This window comes from Giraffa tippelskirchi, chromosome 3, assembly GCF_054371585.1.
Source record: "Giraffa tippelskirchi isolate mGirTip1 chromosome 3, T2T-mGirTip1v1.2.pri, whole genome shotgun sequence".
Lineage (NCBI taxonomy): Eukaryota > Metazoa > Chordata > Mammalia > Artiodactyla > Giraffidae > Giraffa > Giraffa tippelskirchi.
Genome location: NC_137277.1, coordinates 23212859 through 23240376, shown reverse-complemented (window position 1 = coordinate 23240376; position 27518 = coordinate 23212859). Strand labels below are relative to the sequence as shown.

General features: G+C 56.0%; 3 protein-coding genes across 19 annotated transcripts in view; 1 reads left to right on the top strand and 2 right to left on the bottom strand.

Annotated features, from left to right (window-relative positions):
* SRCIN1 (SRC kinase signaling inhibitor 1) overlaps positions 1–4089 on the bottom strand; it is a 174581-nt gene extending 170492 nt beyond the window's left edge. For both annotated transcript variants that reach the window (XM_081582294.1, XM_081582291.1), the window contains exon 1: positions 4011–4089. The gene's annotated coding sequence lies outside the window, so the exon portion shown is untranslated. The remainder of the gene's footprint in view (positions 1–4010) is intronic.
* MLLT6 (MLLT6, PHD finger containing) overlaps positions 1–17866 on the top strand; it is a 28444-nt gene extending 10578 nt beyond the window's left edge. Inside the window, exons 10-23 of one of the 6 annotated variants that reach the window (XM_081582296.1) lie at positions 506–1120; positions 1548–1729; positions 1961–2069; positions 3262–3328; positions 3532–3677; positions 4161–4358; positions 4462–4550; positions 5679–6028; positions 6426–6516; positions 7695–8051; positions 13408–13443; positions 14045–14164; positions 15622–15768; positions 16157–17866. In XM_081582296.1, the coding sequence (XP_081438422.1) occupies positions 506–1120; positions 1548–1729; positions 1961–2069; positions 3262–3328; positions 3532–3677; positions 4161–4358; positions 4462–4550; positions 5679–6028; positions 6426–6516; positions 7695–8051; positions 13408–13443; positions 14045–14164; positions 15622–15768; positions 16157–16309 (2660 nt within the window). In that variant the 3' untranslated portion in view covers positions 16310–17866. Of the gene's footprint in view, positions 1–505; positions 1121–1547; positions 1730–1960; positions 2070–3261; positions 3329–3531; positions 3678–4160; positions 4359–4461; positions 4551–5678; positions 6029–6425; positions 6517–7694; positions 8052–8447; positions 12341–13407; positions 13444–14044; positions 14165–15621; positions 15769–16156 lie in introns of those variants that run through there. The other 5 variants (XR_014080125.1, XR_014080124.1, XM_081582300.1 and 2 more) reach the window with 5 other exon arrangements.
* Positions 16171–27518, bottom strand: PCGF2 (polycomb group ring finger 2). 11 transcript variants are annotated; one of them, XM_081582313.1, is made up of 11 exons: positions 27260–27518; positions 21138–21272; positions 20477–20573; positions 20130–20185; positions 19997–20047; positions 19675–19783; positions 19446–19500; positions 19259–19354; positions 18268–18348; positions 17757–17865; positions 16171–17606 (listed from the first exon to the last, which is right to left on the bottom strand). In XM_081582313.1, the coding sequence occupies exons 2-11, from the start codon at positions 21247–21249 to the stop codon at positions 17488–17490; spliced, it is 885 nt and encodes a 294-aa protein (XP_081438439.1). In that variant the 5' UTR covers positions 21250–21272; positions 27260–27518; the 3' UTR covers positions 16171–17487. The 11 variants fall into 11 exon arrangements, with proteins under 11 accessions (XP_081438439.1, XP_081438435.1, XP_081438433.1 ...); XM_081582309.1 differs by having other exon boundaries at positions 16171–17556; XM_081582307.1 differs by lacking the exon at positions 27260–27518 and adding exons at positions 26527–26571; positions 26940–27039 and having other exon boundaries at positions 16171–17865.

Here is a 27518-nt window from a genome sequence, read left to right as displayed (position 1 = left end):
GCACGGGAGGAGGTGGGAATGGGACAGTCTTTGGCCATGAGCTTTTCTAGCAAGGCCCTTTGCATATTGGTTTGCATCTCATTTGCTTCTTAAATTGCCTGGTGGGGTGGAATCCCCAGCCAGTGACTCCTCAACACTCCCTCCTCTCTTAGGGTGGAACTCCCCTCCCATCTCCCTCAGGGCCCACCTCTCCAACCCCCCGTAAGGTATTCATTATTCCCTGTGCTGATGTTGTCAAGTACCATTTTTAAAACACTGACACTAATCTCCTGTAATCTCTGTAGTCATCCAGTGAGGTGGGATCTATTCTTCTACTTTGTCACAGGTGGGAAAAGCTGGAGGGTGGGGATACACTGGTCCCAGGACACAGAGACAGTGGCAGAGCTGGGACAGGAAACCCAGCTTCCCCACCCCCGACCAGAGCTCTCTCCACTAGTACACACTGGGAGCAGGAGGGAGGCAGGGGCTCTGGGGTCCAGCTGTAATTCCGTGTCCCTCTCTGCAGTTTCGTCCCTGCAGAGCTCCCCTGACTTCTCCGCATTCCCCAAGCTGGAGCAGCCAGAAGAAGACAAGTACTCCAAGCCCACTGCACCCTCCCCTTCAGCCCCTCCCTCTCCCTCAGCCCCTGAACCCCCCAAGGCTGACCTCTTTGAACAGAAGGTGGTCTTCTCTGGCTTCGGGCCCATTATGCGCTTCTCCACCACCACTTCCAGCTCAGGCCGGGCCCGGGCCCCATCCCCTGGGGACTATAAGTCTCCCCATGTCTCGGGGTCCGGGGCCTCTGCAGGCACCCACAAGCGGATGCCCACACTGAGTGCCACCCCTGTGCCTGCTGAGGAGACCCCTGAGACAGGCCTGAAGGAGAAGAAGCACAAAGCCAGCAAGAGGAGCCGACACGGGCCAGGCCGTCCCAAGGGCAGCCGCAACAAGGAGGGCACTGGGGGCCCCGCCCTTCCCTCCCTGCCCGGTGCCCAGCTGGCTGGCTTCACCGCCACTGCTGCCTCACCCTTCTCCGGAGGTTCCCTTGTCAGCTCTGGTCTGGGTGGTCTGGCTTCCCGTACCTTTGGGCCTTCCGGGAGCCTGCCCAGCCTGAGCCTGGAGTCCCCCCTGCTGGGGGCAGGTTAGTGACCCTTGGGGACCAAGGGTGTCTTAGGGCCCAGCCAGTCTAGTGAGGGAACAGAGGCATAAACATGCAGTTAGAAGGAAATGTGACAGAAACTGCTCCAGAAGACAGGATGGAGGTGACAGTTACCTTTGAGACACTCCCTCATAGGAGAGACTGCCAACAGGACTTAACCAAGTTTGGGTTGGGGAATTAGAAAAACTGGGAATTCTTCAGGCTTGAGCAGGGCAGTAGAATAAGCAGGCTTGGCAAGTAGATGTCACTCAGGCAAGAAGTGACATCTTTGCAGCAGGAGGGTGAGACTGGTGTGTGGCAAGATCCAGGGGAGTGTTGGCCTTGGGGAGTGGCTGCTCCAGCCACCTGACTGAGGAGGGGGCAGGGGAGAGGTGACTCTAAGCTTCCCTCTGTGTCCTTGTGCCTTTAGGCATCTACACCAGTAATAAGGACCCCATCTCTCACGGTGGTGGAATGCTGCGGGCTGTCTGCAGCACCCCCCTCTCCTCCAGCCTCCTGGGGCCCCCAGGGACCTCGGCCCTGCCCCGCCTCAGCCGCTCCCCATTCACCAGCACCCTCCCTTCCTCCTCTGCTTCTATCTCCACCACTCAGGTGAGGCCTTACTCCTCGGCTCCTCCATCCCTGGGCAGGTGGGGGACAGCCTGCCGAGGACCCCAGCTTTCCATGGGAATTTGAGATTGGGCTTGATCACCACCAGAACGTCTCCCTCTTTCTGGTCCTCTCTCCTCCCCAGCACACCTGGTCCCCTCCACCCCGGTGCCCACAGTTGTGCTCTAGATCCAGGAATAACCACCAGGCTGGACTCTACCTCCTTTCCCTCAGGTGTTTTCTCTGGCTGGCTCTACCTTTAGCCTCCCTTCTACCCACATCTTTGGAACCCCCATGGGTGCCGTTAACCCCCTCCTCACCCAAGCCGAGAGCAGCCACACAGGTATGTGAGTCTCTGACCCGGTTCCGCTTTCTTCCCAAAGGGGCACCCGTCACCTGCTTGTCACCCTAGAAAGGACTGGAGGGCCTTTTGGCTATCCCCCACCCTCTGGCCATTGCTGACCCTGCAAAAAAACATTCCACGTATAACAAACCAGGGTACATCACTTTCACATCAAAACCCCGTGAGGCGGTGGGGCATGAAGGGGAAGAATTACTGCTACTCCATCTAACGAAAACAAAAGGCAAGAGAGATGAATGACTTGCTCAAGACAGTCGCAGTAGGCAAAGGCAGAGCAGCAGCTGAAATTCTGGCTCCCTGGCTCCAAGACTAGTTCTCCTACCACTGTAGCAAAGCTCCCTGCTGGCCTCTTTGTGAGTTCTTGGGATTTGTCGATTATAGAGATCCCACTAGTTGGGCAACCGGCTCTCTGCGTATTCAGGAGTTAAGGGGGCGGATCGCAAGCACTCCTTCTCCAAGTCCAGTGAACACAGCCCTAGAGAGCCGATTGGTGCAGAGGTACCACCTGCTGGTTGAGGGGCGGGGCTTACCATTTCAGGTAAGCCTTTAAGGGGGCGAATCTGACTCCAAAACTAAGAACCCTACAGAGTAGATGACTGTATTTTCCAAAACCCAAATTGGAATTTTGTGGCTCAACATAGGGTATTGCGGTCTAATTGTGAGTTTATTAATATAAAAGTCATATGAAACTGATTACAATAGCTACAGTAATTAAGGGCTTGCTACATGGCAGCTAAACTGTTCAGCTTAACACCTCACATTTATTACCTTATTACTTCGTAACAATCACATCGGAGAGGTTAGTTTTAAGCCCACGGTCACATAGCAGGTATCCAAGTTCAACTCAGGACTATCTAGGCCCCAAGTTTCTATGACTATGAAGTTACAAATTTTCCAAAAAAAAAAAAAGTTGGGAGGAGAAGCTGAAAGTAGCAAGGATGCAGGAGCCTTTCTGCCTGGAGGAACAGAAGAGATTTCATGATTTTGCCTCCCCAGGGGCTGGGTTTTCAAACCAGGGCTCCCAAGAACTAGACCTGCCTGTCTGGGGGTTGGGAGATCCTGGGGAAAGAGGTCGGCGGTAAGGTCCCAGATCCTGCACCCACTTCCCAGGCGGGGACTTTGGGGCCGACTGCACCTCTTCCTCGCTGATCCCTGCCTCCCTTCTCCTTCCAAGAGCCAGACCTGGAGGACTGCAGCTTCCGATGTCGGGGGACCTCACCCCAGGAGAGTCTGTCTTCCATGTGAGGGAGAGGGGGGCGGCTTGGGGGGGCGGAGGGGGAGCTGGGAGCAGGGCGGGCGGAGGGATTGGCGGGGGCGGAGAGGCAGGCGCGCGGAGAGGGTGGGATCCAGAGCGGTTAACTGAAACCCACGAGGCGGGGGAGAGCAGGGAGGCGGGAGTAGGGGAGTTAGGTGAGTCTGAGTCCGTTTTCCCTTCTGATCCCAGGTCCCCCATCAGCAGCCTCCCGGCACTCTTCGACCAGACGGCGTCCGTTCCCTGCGGGGGCGGCCAGTTAGACCCAGCGGCCCCCGGAACGACTAACATGGAGCAGCTGCTGGAGAAGCAGGGCGACGGCGAGGCCGGCGTCAACAGTGAGAAGGGGTGACGTCGGGCTGGGTGACTGTCCTAGGACCCCCAGACTCGGTCACCTTTCTCCCCGAGGTCCCCAAAGGTCTTTTAAGGTTCCTTCTGCGGCCCTGCCCCTTCCTTAACTGTGGCCCACTTCAGGCCTAGCCTTTAACCCTCGCTAGGACCTGCTCCAGGCCCCGCCCCCTCTACGCCCGGCTTTTGGCCCTCACGACCTCGTGGCCCTAATCTAACTAAGCCTCAACTTCCGCCCGCCCCTTCCTTCCAAGCACTGGGCTTCCACCCCGAGCCTTAGGCCCCACGTGTGGTCCTCACACTTCTGGCTCCCCAGGACTCACCTGAGTCCCTGGCTAGCCGGAGCCGCCTTTGCTAGGTCTCAGTCCGGTTTCCTTTGCCAGGCCCCGCCCCTGGTCATCTGGCCCCGCCCCAGCCTTCGCCCCGCCTTCCCAGGCCCGCGGGGCTCAGGCGCTCTCGCCCTCTGTCTGCAGTCGTGGAGATGCTGAAGGCGCTGCACGCGCTGCAGAAGGAAAACCAGCGGCTTCAGGAGCAGATCCTGAGCCTTACGGCCAAGAAGGAGCGACTGCAGATTCTCAACGTGCAACTCTCTGTGCCCTTCGCCGCCCTGCCTGCCGCTCTGCCTGCCACCAACGGCCCTGTACCTGGGCCCTATGGCCTGCCTCCCCAAGGTAAGGGGCCCCCACCCAGGCCGGGAATGGGGGCCTCCGCTGTGCAGTCGGAACTGGCCCGGACTCCAGCCGCTGAGCACCTTCCTTGATCCCCCTTACTCAGCCGGCAGCAGCGATTCCTTGAGCACCAGCAAAAGCCCTCCGGGGAAGAACAGTCTGGGCCTGGACAACTCGCTGTCCACGTCTTCCGAGGTGGGCGCCATGGGGAGGGGCTCGGGGCAGGGGGGCTGGATCGGGGAGGTTCAAGGGCCTCCTAGTCGCATTTCCACCATGCTGGGCTATTGGAGGCTGGGCAATGAAGTGATTGGCTGAGTAATTTGGTCGACTGACCCATTCATTTGTTTACTAAATAAGTGATAATTAGGAGGTGCGTACTTAAGTCCAGTCATTGGCTAAGCAAGCAGTGAGCAAATCGTACAGAGTCCTGCTCTTGGAGACAGGCTCGATTCAAGAAAATCAGTAATTACAAATAGGGAAAAGTGCTAAGATGGGAATCATTTGAGGGGTATGAGAAAGAATGGAGGGTGGGATTTTTCTCTGGATGTAAGGTGGTTAGGGAAGGCAGCTCTGAAAAGTGTTTGTGAAGAGTTTATTACAATTTATTTTAGCCGCACAAAACAATCCCTGTGTAATTGGTGGTGGTTGGGGTAGCAGTTGCTGTTATTATGCTGTGGTTTTTATTGAAATTAAACAAAGTGGGTTCTTGTTCTCCCTACCACTTACTGTGTGACTTGGGCAATAATAATCATAATAACAGCAAACATTAATTGCATCTTTGCCCTTTGTCATACCCTGGCCTGAGCCTTTTCAAGCATTGGTGTGTTTAGTGCTCACAAGAAGTTTATGGAATAGGTTCTCCTGTTACCCCCGTGTTATGAATGAGGAAACTGAAACAGAAGAGCCACCAAAGCCATTAAATTGTGGGCATGGGATTTGAGCCCGTCTTTCAGTTCAACTGCCTGCAGAGTTACTGAGCCTGTCTAAGACCCAGTGATTTCATCCATAAACAGCAGTAGCAAGTTAGTACAGGTCAAGCACCAAACCTTGGGTCTGGTTCACCAGGTGATCACTATACCACCTTCACTCTTCAGTGTTAAACAGGCATCATGGTGGGTGCTGGGGCCCCAGGAAGTGATTTGTGAAGACTGTTTGGATTCTTAGCCTTTATCCCTGGGCATTGCTTCTTCCTCCTGGGTGGCTTTGCTTGGGAGTAAAGTGGGGGTGACCATGTGAGAATGCTGGTGGGTGCTGGGCCGGGGGCCAGAAAAGTCACGCTGGCCCCCTGCCCCTCTGACCCCTCCCTTCCCCCTCCCTCCCCAGGACCCACACTCAGGCTGCCCGAGCCGCAGCAGCTCGTCGCTGTCCTTCCACAGCACGCCCCCACCGCTGCCCCTGCTCCAGCAGAGCCCTGCTACTCTGCCCCTGGCCCTGCCTGGGGGCCCTGCCCCGCTCCCGCCTCAGCCACAGAATGGGCTAGGCCGGGCACCCGGGGCAGCAGGGCTGGGGGCTATGCCCATGGCTGAGGGGCTGTTGGGAGGGCTGGCGGGCAGCGGGGCCCTGCCCCTCAATGGGCTCCTGGGGGGGTTGAATGGGGCTGCCGCCCCCAACCCTGCAGGCTTGAGCCAGGCTGGCGGGGCCCCCACGCTGCAGCTGCCAGGTTGTCTGAACAGGTGAGGGAGAGCTCAGCCTGGGGAAAGGGACGGGGAGGCTGGCTCTGGGAGGGACTCCACCCCAAACACCCACAGTCCCTCAGAAGGGAAGCTGTCCTCCTGTTTTATGGGGTCTAGAATCCAGTCGCCTCTTGGCCCCAGCTTCTTGTCAGATGTAGACGTGAGAGCACTCTGGATGGTAGCTCTTCAGGGACAAAAGTCGTCTGTTTATTCCTGTGCCCTACCTGAGGTTTTCCCTCTGGAGAAGTTTTCCCATCTCACATGTCTCCTCCCACCGTCCTCTCTGAGCTCAGTCTGTTTTTCCACCTGGGCCTGAGGGAGTCTGGGAACTTAGGGGGGCAGGGAGGAGTGTTTCCCTGAACCTTCCCATGGTCTGTGTTTTGTCCCCCTGCCTCAGCCTCACCGAGCAGCAGCGACACCTCCTGCAGCAGCAGGAACAGCAGCTGCAGCAGCTCCAGCAGCTCCTGGCCTCCCCGCAGCTGACCCCGGTAATGCTCCTCCCCTGGCTCTGCCAGAAAGGTCTCAGAGGGTCTAGGCCGGCCCAGGGAGGGCAGCCCCAGGCTGGGGAGGGAGCCCCAGGCTGGGAAGGTGAGACTGGCCCTGTGGGAGTAGGGCTGGGCCCCTATGGATCATGTGAGGACAAAGGGCATAAGGGTTCCTCTTTTGGGGGCCCCTGGGCGCTGGGGAAGGAATGCTATAGTGGCCCTAGATCACATCCCAGCAAGAGGATCTGGAGGGAGGTGAGCCTTCAGTTGCTGAGCATTTCCAGTCCCAACCCCAAGGCTCTTCAGTGGGGAACTTCAGGGTCTGCATAGAGAGGTAGCTGAGCAGGTGACAGACACGTCCTCAACCAGAGCAGCCCCTTTTAGCTCTTTCTTGTGTGTTGAGTTCTACTAAGAGTTCCTGGGAGAAAAGGAATTCTTCCTTCTAGAAAGGAGAGAGTTGTTGGGACTTTGGTGGTGGTCCAGTGGTTAAGACTCTTTGCTACCAATGCAGAAGGCGCAGGTTCAATTCCTGGTCAGGGAGCTAAGATCCCACATGCTGTGCAATGCAGGCAAAAGATAAAAACATAAAAATAAAAATGAGAGAGTTGGAGAAAATAGAAAAGCACTCATTTTTATATAAAGAAACATGAGAAAGATATACAATAAACCAGCTCAACTGGTTACCTACAGAGACCAGATGGTAGCAGGAATAAGATAGCAAGATTTCTTAAGCCTTGAGAAATTGTTTTGGGTTTTGGAACACTGAGAATGCTTTGTCTATTCAAAGCAAAAATAAATGAATCTTAAGTGAAAAAAAAAAATAGAGAAGTTGAAAACTATTAACTTCATTCAGTGTTTCTCAACTTGGGGTCATGCCACCCCTGGGGACATCTGTGTTTGTTATAACGACTGAGGAATTGATTTAGTGGGAGTAGGGGAGGGATGTTAAACTTCCTGCACTTGACTGGTAGTACCCCAGCTGACAAGCACGGATGGTGTGCAGCCATTTTCTTCTCCAGATGGGGAGACTGAGGCCTAAAGTGGGGAGTTAGAGATGGAACCTTGACTGTCTCCTGGGTCTCTTGCCTCATGGTACTAGTGAGATGGGATGGGGCCCAGGCCAATCAGGGTAAGATGACCCTGGAGACCACTGGCCAGTAACCTATCTGGCCCCCTCGCAGGAACACCAGACTGTTGTCTACCAGATGATCCAGCAGATCCAGCAGAAGCGGGAGCTGCAGCGGCTGCAGATGGCCGGGGGCTCCCAGCTGCCCATGGCCAGCCTGCTGGCCGGAAGCTCCACGCCGCTGTTGTCCGCGGGCACCCCTGGCCTGCTGCCCACAGCATCTGCCCCACCTCTGCTGCCTGCTGGAGCCCTGGTGGCGCCCTCGCTGGGCAACAATACAAGTCTCATGGCCGCAGCAGCTGCAGCCGCAGCAGTAGCGGCAGCAGGCGGGCCTCCAGTCCTCACTGCCCAGACTAACCCTTTCCTCAGCCTGTCAGGGGCGGATGGCAGTGCCAGTGGCCCCAAAGGAGGGGTGAGTAAGGGGTCTGGCTTAGGGGAGGGGCTGGGAGTGGGGCAGAGGGACCATCTTGTCTCCCTTCTCCTGGAGAGACCCATTAGAAAAGGCTGTTTCCTCTCTGATTGGACCATTTAGAAAAAGATGATACTCTGGGTGAGCCATTTCAAGAAAGGCCCTCCCTCCTTCTGAGGGCAAAGAGCCAGAGCCCGGGGGGCCCTTGGCTGGCACATGCCTGCTTAACTGGGTGCCCTATGCAGGGCAACTCTCCCAACAGGCACACACATACATGGGAGTTGACCGTAGTGTGCAGCCGTCAAAGCCCAGCCCCTTATTGCACCCAACATCAGCTTTCTTGACCCGGGAAGCTATTCTCAACTGGGTGATCGGACCAGATACCTCCCCAATCCCCAGTCTCCCTTCCTCTTTTTCCAGACTGCTGACAAAGGAGCCTCAGCCAACCAGGAAAAAGGCTAAATCCACCCACGCTCCTTTAGACCCCACAAGCAGAGGGCCAAATCCTGGTCTGAGGGGTCCCAGCCTGCAGCGGGCACCTGCACCCCAACACTGGAGAGCCCCGGAGCACGTGCTGAGGCCTGGGGAGTGGGGGGTGCTCCTGGTGCCACGGACTGAGACCCAGAGGGGAGCCCTTTCCATCTGGCTCCCCACCCCCCACCTCTGCACTGGCCCCTTTGTGAGGGGCTCAGAAGGAGGACAGGCTCCAAGCCCGCCTAGGAGCCCCCACTCTCAGCGAATGTTTCAGGGTTCCCTAGAGAGCAAAGTGGGCCATGGCATAAGTGGGGGGTTGGTTAAACCCCCCACATAAAATGGATCAGCACTTGAGTGGGAGAAGTGGGGACTAGGCCCTGGGCCTGCCCCTGCGTGGAAGTCTTTTAAGGAAGAAGGGGTGACCCTACTTGACCAGTTTCTACCCAACTTGGGCAGATGGTAAGAGGGCTCCCTTGGACTGTTTCTTGCTGGGCTCCTTCCCCTGCTCCCCACAAGGGTCACAAGCTGTGCTTGTAAAAGCCCACAGACTAGGGGGCCGAAGAAGGGGCAGGATGGCATCAAATTTGGCCCAGGCCTCCCTACCTCCAAGGGGGTGGGTCCCAGTGATGGGCTGGGGGAGGGCAGGGGGTGGGCTGCCCAGCCCCCTTGGTACCCTGCCCCTTGTTTGCACTATTGGATTTAGGAGTGCCGAGGGTGGGGAGATAGAGCTGCCTGACTCAGAGTGTGTGTGGGTATGCCTGTGCAGTGTGTGTGTGTGTGTGTGTGTGTGTGTGTGTGTGTGTGTGTATCTGTCTGTCTGTCTCCCCCTGGACCCCAGGCAGCCGAGGGCAGGGACAGGAGCAGTGCTCTGATGAGGCAGTACCAGAGGGGCGCTCCTAGCTCTTGTTTGCACCCTCTCACCTCACCAACTTTGGTCCCTTTCTGGGGCCTGAATGGTTAACAAAAACCAGAACCGTACTCCAATATTGGAGAGTAACTGGGGGCTGGAGGCTTTAAATCAGGGTAATATCCTGCCTTCCCTCCCCCAGACTCCACATGGTCTCAGTGCCCCCGCAGCACTCCTCTTCCACCACTGATACTTGGTCTTGCTTCCCTGGCACAAGGGGTGCCCCAGGGATCAGGGGGCAAGGCGAGGGGGGTAAAGTACCACTTCTTTTAGTGAAAATTGCCTCCCAGAATCAGCCAGCCTGCCTCCCTGCACCCTACCCCTCCTCACCCCACCAGCCAGGGGAGACTTAAATTGACCTAACAACTGTTCCTTCACCCACCAGCTATTTCCCTGGGGTGCAGTGGGCAAGTCTCACCTTAGAGTCCCCACCTGCCCAGAGCCTTTGATGGCCAAAGCTGGGGCTGCTGGGGCAGCCAGGAGAGGGGCAAGGTTGAAGCACGTGTCTGTCGGTGCACTGGGGTCGGAGCCAGGCGGAGCGTGGCCAGCTTCCTGATGCCCACGTTTAGTCAGTCTCTTTGCATGTGTGGATTCGTGTGTGTGTGTGTGTTTCTGTTTGGGTTTCTGTTGTTGTTGGTTTTGTTTCTTTTTGTTTTTTTTTTAAATAAAGAAAAGATGTGTATATTTTTGGCAATGACAGAAACGTAGTGCAGATATATTTTTGCCTGTGCTGCTCAACTGGTTTTTTTCTGATACTGAAAATAATATTAATATTCCTGTTGATAAGACTTTGTAAGATGTTAGGGAGCTGATAATGGAGGGGGTGGGTGGGAATCTTTCAGAGGCAATTTCTTAGGCACTTGCAAGGGCTTGGGGGGAGGGGGGAGGCAGTTGTGATGACCTCAGAAATACTCACTTTTTATTAATGCTAAATATCAGTTAGAAAGGAATGATAGAAATCAGCATTTTACTCATCTTCATCTATTAAGCTCTCTAACCCCCTGCCCCCAAACCACTGAAAAGAAAAATAACCTTCAGAGATTCTTAGAAGAGTTGCTCGTTCACACCCATGCTCTTGCCCAAGGCCGACCCACTTAGAACCAAAGTCAGCTTCTGTTCTGGACAGTGAAGGAAGTAGATTTATCCCAAGGCTGCCATGGCAGAGAGTGAGACGTCCTGGAACCAAGACCTCCCCTTCCCTCCAGCACCCTAAAGTCTGGGGTTCTCATCTCCAAGAGTCTCTGTTTTCTGATTTTCCCCAGGCTGGGGTGCAGTGGCAGGTAGGCAGGTTAGATTTGAAGAAGGGCCCCAGGCTGCATATGGATTGGTGCTGTCCCTCAATTTGGGGCAGGGGGACATGAGAGAGGTGGTGCTTTTCCTCTTTTGGGGTGGGGGGCAGGCTTTATAATAAGAAAGGTCTGGAGGGCTTCTGGACAGAGCAGGGTCCCAGTGCAAAGGGCATGGCTCTCGAGCCCCCACCGTCTTCTCCCAGCCTCAGTCCCTTTTTCTAGGATGAATTTGGATGGGGAGTAGGAAAGGATGCAGATTTATAGGTGGCTCTGTCTAGGGGAAGGGAAGGATGTGGTTTGCAGGGCGGAAGTGGAGTTTGAAACTGCAGAGTGGAGCTCAGTACGTCATCCCCTTCGGTGTGGAGGTGTGAGTGCGGTGTGCGTGCAGAGCCGCTGTCTGGCCTCACAATGAGTGCATGAATGTCAGAGCTGGAAGGGACCTGTCTTTAGGATCCTACGAGCCAGCTCCTTGCCCCACAGGTGATAGCTCCAAGCCTAGGAGTGGGGGCAGGGGCTCAGGGGCAGAGCCGTGACCAGTCCTCAGGACCCTGGCCTCCTGGTCCTGGCTCTCCTCCCCCACTACACTGCCTCCGTGTGGCTGTCCGTCTGTCCCTGTGTGTGTGGTGTGCGGTGTGAGTGCAGGGCTGTGCCCAGGGTGGAGGGTATCTGTGAAGCACTGACTGTCTTAGCTCAGAGCTGATGGATCCTCTCCAGAGACAATGACACTTTAAAGGTTGCCTTTTCTTGTCTAAGTTTTTCCGATGTGTGTGTTTTTCCCTTCATATTCCTAGGTCTATTGCTGCCTCCAGGTGCCCTTACCTTGAGGCTGATGAGAGCACGCCTGCCCATTCCTGTCCTGAGTTCTAGGGAAGTACTCCTAGGAAGGGCCTCGACAGTGAGGGGAGCCAGAGTCTGGGAAAGGGAGAGAGCCAGCTCTGAGAAAGGGTGACCTCCACGCTGCCTTTTCCCAAACTGGAAATGCAGTTTTCAAAGACGCGGGCTCTGCCTGCCAGCATCTTCCTTGGTGTGTGGTCGGCAGAGTTAAGGGTAGGCAGCTTGCTCCCAGTTCTCCTTTATCCCAGTTTCCTGGGGAGAGGTGCCTGGAGGGCTTACGGTCACTTCAATTGGTAATCTGTAGGAAAATGGGGCACAGTACCCTGGCTTCCTCCAATCACATCAGTCCAGATTAAAAGTGTGTCTGGCTCCCAGTCCCTTTGACTTAATCTACTGAAAAGCTGGTGACTGAGGGGTGCCTTCATCGCCCTTTGTTCACGTCCTCCAGCCCAACTTGGGACTTAGGTGGCAGGACTGGAGACCCAAACCCTGGCTCCCAGCCTGTCCCCCTGTTTGCACCCCAGCCTTTCTCAATGTAGCAGACCCTTCCTAGGGGAGCGGGGAGGGGAAGCCACAGTTTGCAAACCCAGGAGCTCCTTTTACATTCTTTGTAAAGCCTCCTTTATATCCTCAACCCAAAAGGCAATGCCCCTCCCCTGCCACCTCCAAGCCTGGAATTGTGCATAACCCGGATCTTGTATCTTTGTATAACGGATGTTATTTGTACGAAGGGCAGTTCGTAAACAGCACTTGTTCTTTTAATAAAAGAATGTTTTACAAAAAAAAAACAACTCAGCGAGACCTTGGTTTGTCTGGCTTTACTGAAGGGAAAGAGAGGTGGAGGACCAACTGCGGGAGCCTTGGGAGGGGATGGAGGTGGGGGTGGGCAGATGGTCTACTAACATTTCTTTAAGTACTTGGAATAGTACTTCACAGACCAAAATGCATAAAATACCCAGGTTGCATATTGAAAATCGGATACCTTTGCTCCACGCATAAGAACGTAATGTGTAGATCTGGGCCAGGGGGAATCTGATTTAAAAAAAATAAAACTCTATAAGTGATGAGATATAGCCACACCGCACCTCTAGAAGCACTGCCTTAAGGCACGGCAAGAGAAAACGGTCCCGGTCCCCGGGCAGGGTTCCTGCCCACAAAGCGGCAGGGGGTCGCCGGGAGGCGCAGGCAATGAAACCAGCGGCGATGCTCCGCGCAGGTCCTTCGCAGACACGCGGGTACCAAAGGGGGCGCTGGAGAGCCCTCCACACCCTGGGGGCTCCGAGGGGGCTGCTGGGCCGGCTCTTCGGCCCGACTTCCGGCAGCTAGGGCCGGACGGCAGGCGCAGGCCCGCGGCCCGCACCGCGCGAACCCCGCGGCGTCTTCCGGGCCGAGGCGGGGCTGGGCCGCACGGAGGCGGGGAGGCGGGGAAGCGGGAAGGTGACCGGGGCGCGAGGCGGAGCCGGCGTGGCGCGGTGGCGGCAGCAGGGCTGCCATGGGCTCTGTGCGCGGCGTGGGGACGCTCGTGCGGCCGGCGGCCTGGGTCAGCACACGCGCGGCCGGGCCCCCTCCCCTGTCCTCCGCTCATCGCCCCGCCTCTCCGAGCCTGTCCCTCGGCTGAGCTTCCCCCAAACCCCGGCGTCGCCTGGTGCTTTGCAGCCGTCCCTGAGCGCCCGTTGGGTGCCAGCACCTCCCCCAGCAACTCCCCTTCCTCTCTCGGGAGCCCTTATTACCTTCGTATTTCTAACGCGTGCCTAAGCCCTGCGGTCTCTTCCCTCCCTCTGGAAGTCTTCCGCTTTCCATTGACTTTATTTTTGTTTCCAAATCACCGCCCCGCGGATGCCTGCTTGCCTTGCAGATGCTGATCCAGAGACGGGACATCACCTCCTGGCTGGTAAGCCCTACCCCCGCAACTCCACCCTGTTTCCCCTTCCCTCCACTCGAGTCCCCCAGGCCCAGAGAGACCACCGAGGTAGAGACCAGAGGAGGAAACCAGAATAGGTCAGCCCTGCTTTGTAACCTCCAGCCTGAGACTCCCTTGTCTATAGCCACCTTGCCCTGGCTCAGGGGAGATGGGGTGACCCGAGGGCAGAGGACGGGGAGCAGGCTTCTGCATGAGGAACCCCGGTGCCTGATAAACCGATTCCCAGGTGCCGTTGGCTCCGCCAAGGCTGGCAAGATCCTGGCCCTCCACCCCTGGCACCAGGGTGAGAGCCAGGGCTTGAAGGGAAAGCCTGGACCCTGAAACCTATGTGGTTTCCTGGCCTTGAAATCTCTTCCCTATCCTGAGCTCGAGGGCCTCACGGTGCGGGGGGGTGGGGGGGGTGGGGGGGTGGGGGGGTAGGGGGTGGGGGTGGGTCCTTGCAGGGTGGAGTCAGATCAGCCTCATGCAGAAAAAGCCTGTCACCAGCCAGGGCCCTGGGAAAGCCGGACATGGCCACAGGCAAGAAAGTGCTTCCAGGGCATGAGCTGACCTTTCCTCTTCCCTGCCACAGGCCCGATGGTTCCCCAAAACCCCAGCCAAGTCCGTGGTGGCCCTAAAAACACCCATCAAGGTGGAGCTGGTGGCTGGGAAAACCTACAGGTGGTGTGTGTGTGGCCGCAGCAAAAAGCAGGTGAGAGACCTGTATCCCCCTCCCCGTTGATATATCACGCCTGTGGTTTGGGGACACCATGTGTGGCCCAGGAACTCCCATTCAAGACATTCCTTTTCCCCACATATACCTGAGGGATCACAAGGGTGGGGGTGGGGATAGTCTCAGGCCAGTCCTGAGCTCCCAATTCTCTGCATCTGCCCTTCAAGATGGAGACAGAGAGAAACTGAGTCCTAGGGCCAGGCGGGTGGAGCATATCCTCTTCTGGTGCTCCTTACTCTTCAGAGGCTGCGGGCTCTGCCCAGAAAGGCTTGCCTGTCTCTCTCTCCCCTCGTTCCTTCTTCCTGGGAAGCATCTGGGTTCCCAGGCCTCAGACCCCAACACTAGGAAGACTCTGAGCAGCCTCTCTGTCCCGAGTGTGCCCCTTCTTGGCTCTGCTCCTGAAAACTCGCCCTTTTTCAGTTTCTGTGACTTCCCTCGTTTCTTGCTATCTTGTCATCCTGGCTGCCTGCTCCCCTCTCTCCTGTCCTAGGAGCCTTCCATCCCTCAGGAACCTGCCCCACATTCTTAGCCTCTGGGCCCTTTTCTTTGCTGAGCTGGCTCAGAACTGTGTTCCTCCAAACCGCATGATGTGGTGTTAGCAGTCCAGGGCCCGAAGTCCCACTTTGCCACTGATTTGCTGTGGACTTTGAGCAGGTCCTCATGAGCATGGCGCTCTGCTGCCTGCCGGAGAGGGCTGGCACCGGCGGGCCCTTTGTGTCTCTGCCTCTTGCCCTCTGGGACCAGTTTGCTGACTTTTATCTGCACACTTCTCCCATCCACCCTCCTACCCCACCCTCACTCCAAGGGTAAGAGGCCTTGGTTCCAGCTCTGCCACTCAATAGCAAACCACCTGTCTGGGCCTGTTTCCATTACCCAGGCTGTGTTGGAACACCTTCTGGGGTGAAAGGGCATAGATGCTCACACCAGGCAGCCAGTTTGCTATAGGACCTCACCTTCTCCCCTTCCTTCCACCCCCCGCCCACAACATCCACTCCCCAGAATATGCCCAGTTGTTTCTTAGAGCCAAACAAAATTGATACCCCAGTGTTAAAGCCCACTCAGAGAAGTTTGTACCTTAAGAACATGGGAAAGGAAATGAATGTCATGAACCAATGGAGACTCAGAGCCATTAAAAAAACCCAAAAACCATTATCAGTATAAAAGTTGCTGATACCTAAGGGCCCATTTTGCTTTTAAAATTCTCTTGGGTCCCCCAGAAACTATTCCTGTAAGGACATACTTACTGAACACTTTCTACTGGCAGAGTGCATGATAAACCTTTATGCATTTTATTTTCTTGAGATTAGTCTGATTGCTGTCACATTACAGATGAAAAAAGTTGGTCAGTGTCACTCAGATACCTGTGCCCCTACCAGTGCTGCCCTGCTCCAGCAGGTGCGGTTGGGTCTCTCTGACGTCTTTCTTTTCCTTACTAGCCCTTCTGTGATGGCTCCCACTTCTTCAAACGCACTGGCCTATCCCCACTGAAGTTCAAGGCCCAGGAGACCCGCATGGTGGCGCTCTGTACCTGCAAGGCAACCCAGAAGCCCCCATACTGTGATGGTACCCACAAGAGTGAACAGGTGCAGAAGGCAGAACTGGGCTCCCCACTCTGAGGGGTGGCTCACCCCAGGGATCCCAGCACCCATAGCTGGTTTGTGAAGGGCTTGCTCTGATAACCTAAGGTCTCCAATCTGGGGCAGCTGGGAACAGGCCCTGGCTTTGATGCCTGCTGGTGAAGATGGCATTAAATAGACGTGCTAGGCCAGAGTGGTGTTCTTATGGTCACAGGTGTGAGGGACAAGACCTATCCCCCTTCAGGGCCTTAACCTGGGCTGGGGACACTAGACTGGCCGCAGGGAGGGAACAATTCAGGTTCATTCCATATGGGGTCCCCCAAAGCAGGAAGAGCCCAGAGACTAAAGGAGGCCAGGGACCCCACCCACCCTTCCTGTCCCTTCTGTCCCAAAGAACTACAGGCTCCGGAGAGTATGCAGCATTTATTACAAAGCCAGGAGATACAAACATCCCAGGGCAGAAGGGTACAGCCACAGCACCTCAGACACAGGACAAGGTGCGAACACAGACAAACCCACTGGGGGATGCCCGGCCCCAAACACGTAGTTGTGATAGAGTACAGCCTCCTCCCCTCCCCAATCTGATCTATGTACATTGGAGGAAGAACAGGTGGGCAGGGGTCTCTTGGGATCTGCCCCTCAGGGGGGTGGACCACTTGACTTCTCAGGATGGAGCCGAGGTCAGACCTTACAGGTTTCTGTCTTCTTGTGCTTTCAGATGTCTCTGTTGCTCTTTCCTGACTTGGCCTCAGCTGCGGGTGGGGAGGGGACTGGAGGACTCTTTGCCTTTGGCCAAATCTGGGGTCTGTGCTTATCTGAGGTCACCCCGCCTCCACGTCTCCACTCCAGTCCCCAGAGAGACTGCCCCACCAGCCTTGCTAGTGTGGGCTCCTGGGTGGGGGTGGGGGAGAAGGAGTGAAGCGGTTCACAATGTTAACGCCACAGGGGAAGTCCAAGGGCTGAGGCCTCCTGTGGCCTGAATCTTCTTTTCCACAAGATAAATGATGCAAAGGCCACACACATGGGGGTGTTGGGGGCGAGGGGAGGGGGTAGGCAAAACTATCTATTCTTTATACAAACTTTCCACTGCAAGAGGAGGAGGTAAGGGAGATGCCTTCTCCGCTGCCCACTTGCTCCTCAAAACCAGGGGATAGGCTGCATTTGTAAAAGGCACTGTCTTTGCAATTCTCTGAACATTCAACAATGGTGAGGGGAGGGCACTGGTCAGGGTAAGGGTAGGACAGCAGCCAAGAGGGGGAAAGAAACAGTGGACCCCATACACAGCCAATCAGAGTTGTGCCTAAAGCTTTGGGGGTTGGTGGGGGCCCCTCAGCACCCTATATGTCTTGGAAAACAGGAGGAGGATGGGGCAGAGTGATACTGGGCCTCAAGTGGCCCCTCCAATTCCACCTCTAGACACCCCCAAAAAGAGCAGAGAGAATTCCACAAGACCCCCTAAAAATGAACACCCCACCCCCCACACATACACACACACATAAAGTTTGTTTCCTGTGGCATTTAAATTAATCTGGTTGGTCCATAAAAAATAAGTATGTATATTTGGTTTTTCCTATGTACATATATATATAGATTTATTTATAAAACCCATCCCCCACCCCTAAGGTGGGAGGAGCTGGGGAAAATAGAAGAGGTGGAAAAGGGGGCCCAGAAAAAGTGGAGGGGTGGCGAGGCATGGCTGGAAAAGGAGGGAGAGGGTCCCTTTCCTCAAGTTAAGGGGGGCACAGGAGCTCCGTTGACAGTCATCTTGCGCCCCCTGCTGGTGGAGGATGGTGTCTGCAGGCAGTTTGAGGTGCCCCCGTTGGCAGCTGCAGTGGCCCCACCAGCTGTCACAGGGGGAGTGGGGGAGGTGGGGTGGGGGGCCGAGGGGCCATGGGAGCTGGGAGAGCCATGGGAGGGGGTGGCTGGGCTGGGTAGGGAAGAGGAGGTGGCCGGCAGGGTGGCAGGGCTGGGAGCCTTGTCACTGACTGACTCACACTCAGATGCCCCGCTGGTATTGGTGCCCTCGGAGGGGGTGGGTGCTGTGGGCAAGGTGAGTCGCTTGCAGGCTGGCTGGACACGATACTTGAGGGGGAGAGGGCCATTCTGCAGGGAGAAGGGGAGGGGAGGGTGTCAGGAGAAAGAGGCTAATGGAGCAGCCACCCACCTTCACCCCAAAGCGCCCAAACTGGGAGAAAGGGAGGACGAGACACACAGATGGGACTGACCAAGCAAGGAGGGAGAGGAAGAGAGCACACCTAAGACCAGAGACAGAGAAAAAAGGCAAGAGGGAGGCCAGACAGCAGAAGGCAAAGTTTACTCCTCCACAGCCACCCAAACTGGCACATGTGGTCTGCCCAAGTGAGAGATGGTCTGGGGGGCCACCCTGGACATGCCCAGCCTATGAGACGAGGGATGAACTGTCTCTGATTAGAGCAGGGTGGCCCACGTAATGGCCCAGGGTCCCTCCAGCCCTGTCCCCTGTCTCGTACCACCCCACCCACTCACCCGCCGCCAGGGGTAGATGTAGGCGATGTCCATGAGGGTGTAGTATTCCTTCAGCGGCTCGTCCTCATAGAGAACCTCAACCTGGAGGAGGAAAGGGCAGACAGCTCAAGGCTCCAGCCGTTTGGCAAAGAGGCTCTGGGCAGGTGATCCCTCATCCCTCTGAGATTGCCCGGTGCATCTGACTTCCTCTCAGAGTTGTCTCAACATAACTCTTGACCAGCAGGTGGGAAGGGATCCAGAGAAGATGCCCACATCATCAACAAGCTATCCCCGGCCATCCACACAGTGCCGTTTTATCTCTGGCATGTTCCCCAGAGGAGCTAACAGGCACAGAAAGGGCCCCAGGGAGAAGGCACTTGTGGAGCAATGGCTCTCACCCAGGCTGCAAGGTGGAGTCACACCAGTGCCTGAATCCCACTCCAGGGATTGTTTTAACTGCTAAGACGTGAATCAAGTTTTAATCTTGAGAAGTTACTCCTCATGTGATTCTGACATGTGGCAAAGTTTGGGATCTCCTTGTCCTAGAGCCTCAATAGTGCATGGACCAGCAGCACCAGAAGCACCTGGGAGCTTGCTCGAAATGCAATGTCTACTCAGTCAGAATTACATTTTAACAAGACCTCTAGGGGATCATACACATGCTCAGATTTGAGAAGCTATATCCTAAAGCTGCTTGGAAATTTCAGACTAGCCAGCTGGCCCTAGATATGGCCCTAAATTTTTATATACACTGCTCTGCCATAGTTCAAAGCATGCAGGCATGTACACACACACACACTATCTTGGTCCCATGCACCTCTGCACACTGGTTTCAGCAGAAGCAGACTGCCCCAACTGAATCTTGTCTTCAGTTACCATTCTACACAGGCTGTTACACAACATGCAAGCCCTTGGTGACACCAAAGCAGCCATGAACCATGACTAGGATGCACAGATTGTCAGACACGTCCACAAAACAAGACACATATTTCAAAAGGAGCCAGGAACTCACCTTGTACTTGCTGGGCACGTCCATCTTGTTGCGGAGAAACTTGGCAAGATGCATGACAGTCATGGCTGCTGGGCATCGCAGGAAGCGCACACCTGTCTGTTGGGGAAGAGGCACCCAAGGGCTGGGGTCCACTCCAGGCACTCTCTCCCAGCCCATACTCTGCTCCTGGGCAGGCCCGAGCGCTCACCTTCTCCTTGTCGCCATCCCCATTCTCCAAGGGGCCCTTCTTCTCTTCCCGGTCTCTGCAGAAGGAGAAAGAATGAAGCAAGGGAAAACCTGGAGCAGGCAGGACCTAACTGCACACAAACATCTGGAAAGTCCTCCCAGAAGTGCCCTTTCCTAGCAGGGAATGGGGGCGGCATGGGAGAAGAGACCTGCCTAAGACCCTGAAAGGGCCAGGTGTGGGCCAGACTTGCCTGACACCTTCGTAGAACTCGATGGAGAGGCTGACGATCTCATCGTCACTCAGAGCCCCCTTCTCCTGCTCCAGAACCTCACCACGGTCCTCGTTGGAGCCGTTGGGGACTGCAGAAGGAGAGAGCTGGGAAGGCTTAGCTTAGGAGTGGGGACAGGAACCCCACCATCAACCCAGGGATCTCAGAGCTCAGTGCAGTGAGCCCAGCCCTCCCCCCAACCCCAGGCTGGGAGGCAGCGCAGTGGTGCCCACTGGCCTTCCATGCCTCTGGCCCTGGTGCCAGGGGGAGGGCCACGTGTGCACACACACGTGAACACACTCACCTTCTGTCAGGGGGTAGGCTGCATAGAAATCCCGCCGCCGTTTCATCTCATCTGGAAGAGAGGGAGCAGGCTCAGGGGAAGCAACAGGCTGGGCAGTGAGGGCTGGTGGCAGGGGGAAAAAAGGTGCAGGTACCTTTAAAAAGCCCAGGGACCAATTTGTAGACAATGTCTTGAAGGGTTTTGTCAGATCTGAAAAAAAGCACATAGGAGCCAGTCGGCAACCATCTCACCCTGACTCTCCAGCCTAGGCCCCTTCTTCCCACCTCTCTTTCTGAGATCCAGGGCCCAGGCATGAGGGTCCCTGTAGGCCCCGTCTCTACCTCTCTAGAATGTCTCAGCTGGATACATCATCCCCAAGGGACGGTCCATGCTCGATGCTCCTCCCCCACCTGCCACCCTGGCTTCAGGAAGCAAGGAGGGAGGGGACAGAGGGCAGCTGCCCCAGAGGATGGGCGGGAGCAGGAGGAGGTCTGGGCCCACCTGATGCTCAGCAGCGGCCGGGTTTTATGGACCTGCACATCGCACATGGGGCAGTACTTGTTGGTCTCCAGGTAGCGCACGATGCAGGTTTTGCAGACTTGGTGGGTGTGGAGAGAGAAGGAAGAGTCAGAGACCCCTCTGTAACCCAGGGTCAGCCCCCACACTCCCTGCCTGGGTTCAGGTATCCCCTCTTCTCCACCATGTTCCCACAGCTCAGGCCCTTTCAAAGACCCAACGCAGCCCTGTTCTGCAGATGGCAACTGCCCCTTATCCATCCTTGGGGGAGGACAGATGTGTGTGTGTGTGTGTGAAGCCAGTGTCGAGTACCATGCAGAAGGTGAGCCCCAAGTTCCAAACCCTCTTGTAGGACAAATCAACAGCCAACCTACTAGATACCTCCCAGTTCCGTGACTCCTAGTCACAAGCCCGTGGTGCACACCAGGGCACCGTGTATTCATGGGGTGCAGTGTTATCCACAGAGATTCAAGGAGGGAATGGAGATTTCAGGTAAAAGCCCCACCAACGAACTCCTGGGCTAAACCCTGCAGTCTCCTCCCAGGCAGTCTCTCTTTGACCTGGGACCCTCACCAGACACAGGGACATGTTTGCTCTTCAAGGCAGAGGCCACCTACCCCAGGAGCAGCCCTCGACCCCAACTCACAGGAATGCAAGCACTCCACGATAGTAGTGGCATCTATGAAGTACCCCCCACAAAGGGCGCACATGAGGTGAGGGTTCAGCTCGGTAATTTTGATCCGTGTGGTCCGATGCATGATGCTGGGGTGGGGGCGTCACCCTGGGAAGTGAAACATAGAATCAGGAACCCCAGGATCCAAGAGCTCCTCCCACACTGTCCCCTACCTGCCCCACAGGCGACATCTCTCCCTGGGCCCATGGCCCCCTCCTCTCCCTTCAAAGCCAGACTGGGGTGGTTCTTTCTGACCCCCTCTGAGTGTTCACTGAGGGCTCTGGAGATTCCTGTGACCTTGAGCAACAAGCTCAGGTTCTATCTCAGGAGCAGCAGAAAAACTGAAGTTAAACCATAGGAAATACCTCTCAACTCTCCAGAGGAGTGGGGAGGTGGGAAAATGGAAGAGAACAGAGTTTTAAAAAATCTCCCTGGTCCCAATCCATATACATACAAGTGAACTCCCTGGGAGCTATGAGGAAACTCAGACTCCTGATTGGGTCTTTCTACTCCATCCTACCTTCCTTCCTCCCATCACTGCTCTAGGAAGCCTCCTTCCCTGGAAACACTGGGGCAATGAACACCCTAAGTCTGAAGGGGGCATCCCACCAATTGTCCCTGGGCTCTGGCCTAGCCCCAGAGTAGCTCCTTGGAAACACACCACATGCTGACCACACAGGTTCTAGGCCTGGAGCTCAAGCAGGAAATACTAAGGATGGTCCTTAGGCCCCCAGATTTGGGAACACACAGCTCCAGCCCGACCTGTGGCCCAGCCCTGGGCTCTACAGGTAACTGCAGAGTCTGGGCAGAACGACTGCTACTGCCACTTCCGTAGGGAGGCCACCACGTGCCCTGACGGATGGCCTGCTGCATGGTGTCCCTCCCAGGCACCCTCGGGAATCTCCCCATGTGGGCACTGCCACCCGCCCATCTTTTCCTATCCACGACCTGGCCACAAGCTGCCCCAGTGACGGGCCACAGGCTCTCAGAGAGGCCTGATGAAGCCGGGCAGAAAGTTCTGTCCATAGCCCACCAAGCACCCAGCCAGGCCCTGGCTGGGACCAGGGAGGACAGGCAAAGCCCAGGTCTGGACTAGCTGATGTGCTTGCTTCTTAGTTCAGAAATCCAACCTGTACCCAGCAGCCACGGTGTCTCCCTCCTCCTTCCCAGAGGAAAAGCCCATGGGGCGGGGCCTGGGAGGGCAGCCAAACCCCCAGAGCTCTTTTACAACATACATCCTTCTCTCCTTTCCAGAAAGATTTCTAAAGCCAACATATTGGGTTTACTAGGACCCGAAATTCACAGCTGGGAATCAGCAGTTACTATAGAGACCCCCGGATGAGTCTGGCCAGGACCCAAACAGCCAACAGAGGCTGTCCAGAGACCAAAAGAGAGGGAGAGACAAAAAGACCACATGTGGGAGAGACACCAAGCTGCAGGGCAGACAGAGGGGAACGCTCAAGCCCAGAGCCAGCATGCATGCAGTGGCCTAGACCTGCCTGAGGAAGGAAAGGGGTCTCCGCCTCCTCGGCCAGCCCTCCCTGCATGGGTCCCCTCTTCATAATTATGTAGAAACCTTGCTGGCTACTATACTGTTTGGTTGTTCCCATAGTAACCCCTGGCAAGATGCCCAAATATTATTATAACCATCCAGAGGAGGGAACAGACTCGCTGAGTGTGTATAATATCCATGTGGTGTGTACATGCTGCTGGGCCTCCAAAGGTACTTCATGTGACTACCTGTTTTGTGTGTGTGTGTGTGTGTACACAGCCAGGAAGAAAACTTGGGGGATCTGCTAATGCTGAGGGTCCAGATTGTGTATACTTAGTCACTCAGTTGTGTCTGACTCTTTGTGACCCCATGGACTGTAGCTTGGATTGCCATGCCCTCCTCCAGGGGATCTTCCCAACCCAGGAATTAAACCCAGGTCTCCTGCATTGAAGGCAGATTCTTTACCGTCTGAGCCACCAGGGAAGCCCAAGGGTCTAGATTGCCAGTGGCAAATCTCATGCCCTCTTCTCTCTCCCTCTCTCACACACACACATGTGGGCGCTTCACACTGCCTTAGCCACCTCGTTCACATATTCACTGTGTTTCCAAAACAGACACTTGGCTCTTAAGAACTCCCATCCAAGGACTTCCCTGGTGGTGGTCCAGTGGTTAAGACTGCGCTTCTACTGCAGGGGGCGTGAGCTCCATCTCTGATGGGGGAAATACTCGTATGCTGCAAGGCACAGCCAAAACAAAAAGAGTTCCCATCCTCCCATCCATCCAGGTCCTGCCAGGCCAACTGTGGCCTCAACATGCAGGAGCTCGGTGACCCTCACCCTCTTACTTCTGCAAGCGCTCATGAGAATTCAGACCAAGACTACCCCTTGAGCTCTGTTCTGGATGCATGGGTGAAGGCAAGAGCTGTGGTGCTTATTGAGTGAAATGTTCCTCCCTTTCGCTTTAAGAAATGAACCCCCTTGCCACACTCCCTGCTCCCCTCTTCCATCTCCAGGGGCCTCAGACTGTTACCTCTGGGGATGGGGGTGGGGAGAAGCACTGATTGGCTCCTCACCTGATTGCCATGGTTACCTGCAGGGCCCTGCCAGCAGGTGCCAAGAACAACTGTAAACAGGAGCTCAGTTCCCTCATCCTCCTAGTCTTTCTCCCCCCATGAGGCCTCAGGGCCCCACACCTGACACCTAGCTCCTCCCCAGCGACAACTGGCTGGACCTCCAGCTCCCATCACCTTAGGGCAGAGCCTAAGGGAGAAAGAGAGGAAGAGATAAGTCCCAAGAAGCAGAAAAGGGAGACCGAGCCATTTGGAAGTGGCCCCGCGGAGCCACAGCCCCACAGTGAATCTGAGCACCGTCTCCCACCCTCGACTAGGGGCCAAGTCCTTCAATACTGTCTGTCCCCAAAGATGCCTTGCATGTCTTTGCAAGGGCATGATGATGGAACAGCCCTTGCTCCTGGCCCCTGGGTTTCAGCTACAGTGGCAGGAAAGGAGCTTGGTCAGCACCCAGGACTCAACCCCAACTCCTCCTTGTCATCCATGTCTGGCATGAGTCTTTACCCTTTCTCAAAGCCTCCTACTCACTGAACCAACCCCCTATATCTCCATTCTAACCAGGCTTTTTCTGGAAGCTCCCCTCTAATTCAGACTTCTTTCTCAGTTTTTTTTTTTTTTTCTTTTTCCCCTGAGAAATAGCCAGTCTTTGATAACCCAGAGAGGGCCTTCTGCTCCTTCAGATTCTCAGCTATAGGATTCTTTGCTCTGCTTTCCCCCCACATGAAATTCACCCAACTCCCTTACTAGAAAATCTCCAAGTCTTGGGAAGAGTCACTCGAGGTCACATTCAGACATCTAAAATCACAGAACTGGAAGGGATCTGAGAAAGCATCTTGTCCAGTCCTTTCACTTTACAGATGAAGAAGCTCAGAAAGAGGTGACTTGTCTCAGGTCAAGCGGTCACCCAGTGGCAGTCCTAGGACTAGACACAGCCTGACTCCTATTCCAGTGCTCTTTACAGACTGGCACCCATGCTAGGCTTCCCACTCATTTAAGGAACTAATAAGCCTGGTCTGACTCCATCCAGGCAGGCAGAAGTCAAAAGGACTCCAGGTTCCATCAGAAGACCATTCAGTGAGCCGTCAGGGTCAAAACAGAACCATGAGGACGCAGTCTCTCTTTGATGTAGGAAGAGCGGGCAGAGGCTAATGGCCTCACCCAATTTCCCTAATACAGGTAGGGAAGCAGGCTCTATGGAAGTTCAGGGAGCCAGAATGCACTGGATCCCAGAAGTCCATCCCTCTCCCAGCTGTGTGGGTTCAGCTGCGGAAGCCTGCAGATTTGTGTGTGCGCAGAGCGAGTCGGGGGTGGAGGTCTGCCTGGGACACTCAAACTCTCAGTGTTCCCTGATCCCTGAGCCTGAGTGCTCCTCCTACCAGAAGCATCGAAAGAGTCCTCTAGTCTCCTGAAGCCGGTCTCACTCTACCCTCCCTCCCCTTCCCACCTCTCGGTGTCCTAAGATCAAACAAAGACAAATATCCAAAATATACACAGTTACACACTGCCAGATATACACACACACACATATGCACACACAGCCAGACACACCCCCTCCATTTTTCTCTCCCACTCACAACACACACGGCCAGACACTTGGCCAGACACACACACAGACACACCCCATCACACATAGAGCCAGACCAGAGCCAGGCCCACGCTTGCCAGATGTACAAACCACTCCCACCCACCCCAAGAATCACACAGTCTGACATCCCTGCCTGAAACCAGAGCTGCAAACACACACTAACCTTTTGTGCATCCCTGGTCTACCCAGGGTAAATTATAACATAACTCTTCTGGCAACAAAGGCAGTACAGCTCCCAACCTCCACTCTAGGGGCCAGAGGCTGGAGGAGTGGGGTGGGCATCCAACCTGCACAAAGATGTCACCTCTTGGTATTCAGGCTCTCTCCATTCCCATGGCAACAGCTCCATCAACCAAGATCTTCCAGGGAAGACCAGGAGTAGCAGAGAGAACCCCCCCAAGAGACTTCAACTTGAACCCCACCCAGCTACACTCTCTCTGGATCCCAAGACCTGAGTCTTACCTCGGGCCTGTTTCCTGCATTATTCCAAAGACAGCTCTAAGACCTCAACCCCCAACTCCAAACCAAGAAACCCCTGGGAAAACCTCCCCACCAGAAAGCTATAACAGAGCTTTCTTTATGCTCCTTCTCCAAGTACTAACACCTTGGAACAGAGTGGAGAGGGGGGAGGAAGAAGAGAAATGAGAGTTTCAGGAACAAACTGCAAGAGGCCCAGAGAAGAAGGCTTAAGAACCGAGTGAAAGACAACCAGGAAACCACCTCCCCACCTCACCCCAGCCTCAGGGAGCCCTGGAGACTAAGGCAGCGCGGCGGGAGATGCGGGGGGTCTCTGAGAGACAAAGACCAGGGGGAAGCGCGGGGCAACGCCCCCACAATATTTACAGAAAAATTCGCCATCCCCAGGCCTCCTCCCCTACCTCAAGCCATCCAGAGCAATTCTGGGCAGATGGGGGCAGTGGGGGAGGGAGAGAGGCATGCCTGGGCCCCCCGTGGAGACAGGGGGGCAGGGCTGTCTGCTAGTTGAGGGGTCCCACCCCTTTAGAACTAGAAGCAAGAGGACCTAGGGAAGGAGGGGCAGTCGGGCTACCCTTGCACTGCAAGTGGGGCCAGTCGGCCAAACCCCTCCTGCCTCTGCGGGCGATGGGAAATATCGCGATAAATCTTCCCCATCTTCCTTCTAACCCCTCCACCCCGACTTCCCCAGGAGCCTGGGTCAGACGATCAGAGGCCCCAGTTACCGTGTGGCCGCTCCTACCTTCCCTAGAGCCAAACTTTCGGCGGGGCCCCAAGGAGGGGTGTTCTGGAGAAAGAGACTTCGCTGAGGTGGTTCGGGGAGGGGGCGGGGCGCCCAGTCCCGGGATGGGGGAAGAAAGGGAGCGACTGGGGGAGGTGCCCGAGAGGACGGGGCCCGGCAGGGAAGAGCGCCCTCCTCCAGCCCCGCAGCGATCGAAAAGCTCGTCCCCTTCCTCCCGGCTTCGAGTCCTCGCGCGTCCACGACGCCTCAGTGCCCACGGAAGAAACCGAGAGCGACCCCTCCCCAGACCGAAAGGAGTACTGGGGGAGAGCCAGGGGCTGCTCTGGCTCGTGGGGAGGGCTAAGGGGGCAGAGATCCGCCCCTGCGCGGAGCCCCAAAGCCCTGCGGTTGCCCTGGACCCTCCCCCTCGCTACCTCGGGAGCAGGGTCTAGGGGGGCTGCAGCACAAAGAGGTGGTGGTCGAGGAGACGCCAAATCGTTAAAAGGGGGAACCCACTTCGGCCATCTTGGAAGGAAGGAAAAGGAAAAGGGGAGAGAAAAAAGGGAGAAAGAAAGGCGGACGGGGCGAGCTAGGAGAGGGGCCGGCGGGGGTGGGGCGAAGACGCGAGACCAGGCCGAGCTTAGAGCCTCCCCGGGCAGGGGTTTGTAAAGAAGGATGTGCCGGCCCGCGTCCCAGTCCCCGGATGGTTACAGGGTCGGAGAAGGAGAGGAGAGGGGAGACTGCGTCCGCTTACCTGGGTTCGGGGTCCGGTGGGTCTCGGGGAGGGGGGGATGGGAGGGAGGGAGGGAAGGGAGGGGAGGGGGGCCGCAGCCGTGTCGCTCGCTCGGGCGGCGGGAGGGGAGAAACCTATGGTAAGAAAGGAGTTTGTGAAAGCGCTTTGGGGTGGGAGGGAGAGAGGGGAGGGGAGGGGACCGAGGGGGGAGGGGAGGGACCGGGACTCGGGGGGGGGGACAAAATGGCTTTTTTCCTCCAGACAAGAGTAGGTCCCGCCC

Bases quoted from the DNA above. Each gene is read 5' to 3' on its own strand.
- PCGF2 (XM_081582303.1), bottom strand. From the start codon at position 21,249: ATGCATCGGACCACACGGATCAAAATTACCGAGCTGAACCCTCACCTC. The intron at 20,186-20,476 runs GTGGGCCCAGAC...GCTTTTTTTCAG, and splicing joins CGGCCGCTGCTGAGCATCAG to ATCTGACAAAACCCTTCAAG. The intron at 20,048-20,129 runs GTACCTGCACCT...CCTCTCTTCCAG, and splicing joins GGTCCCTGGGCTTTTTAAAG to ATGAGATGAAACGGCGGCGG.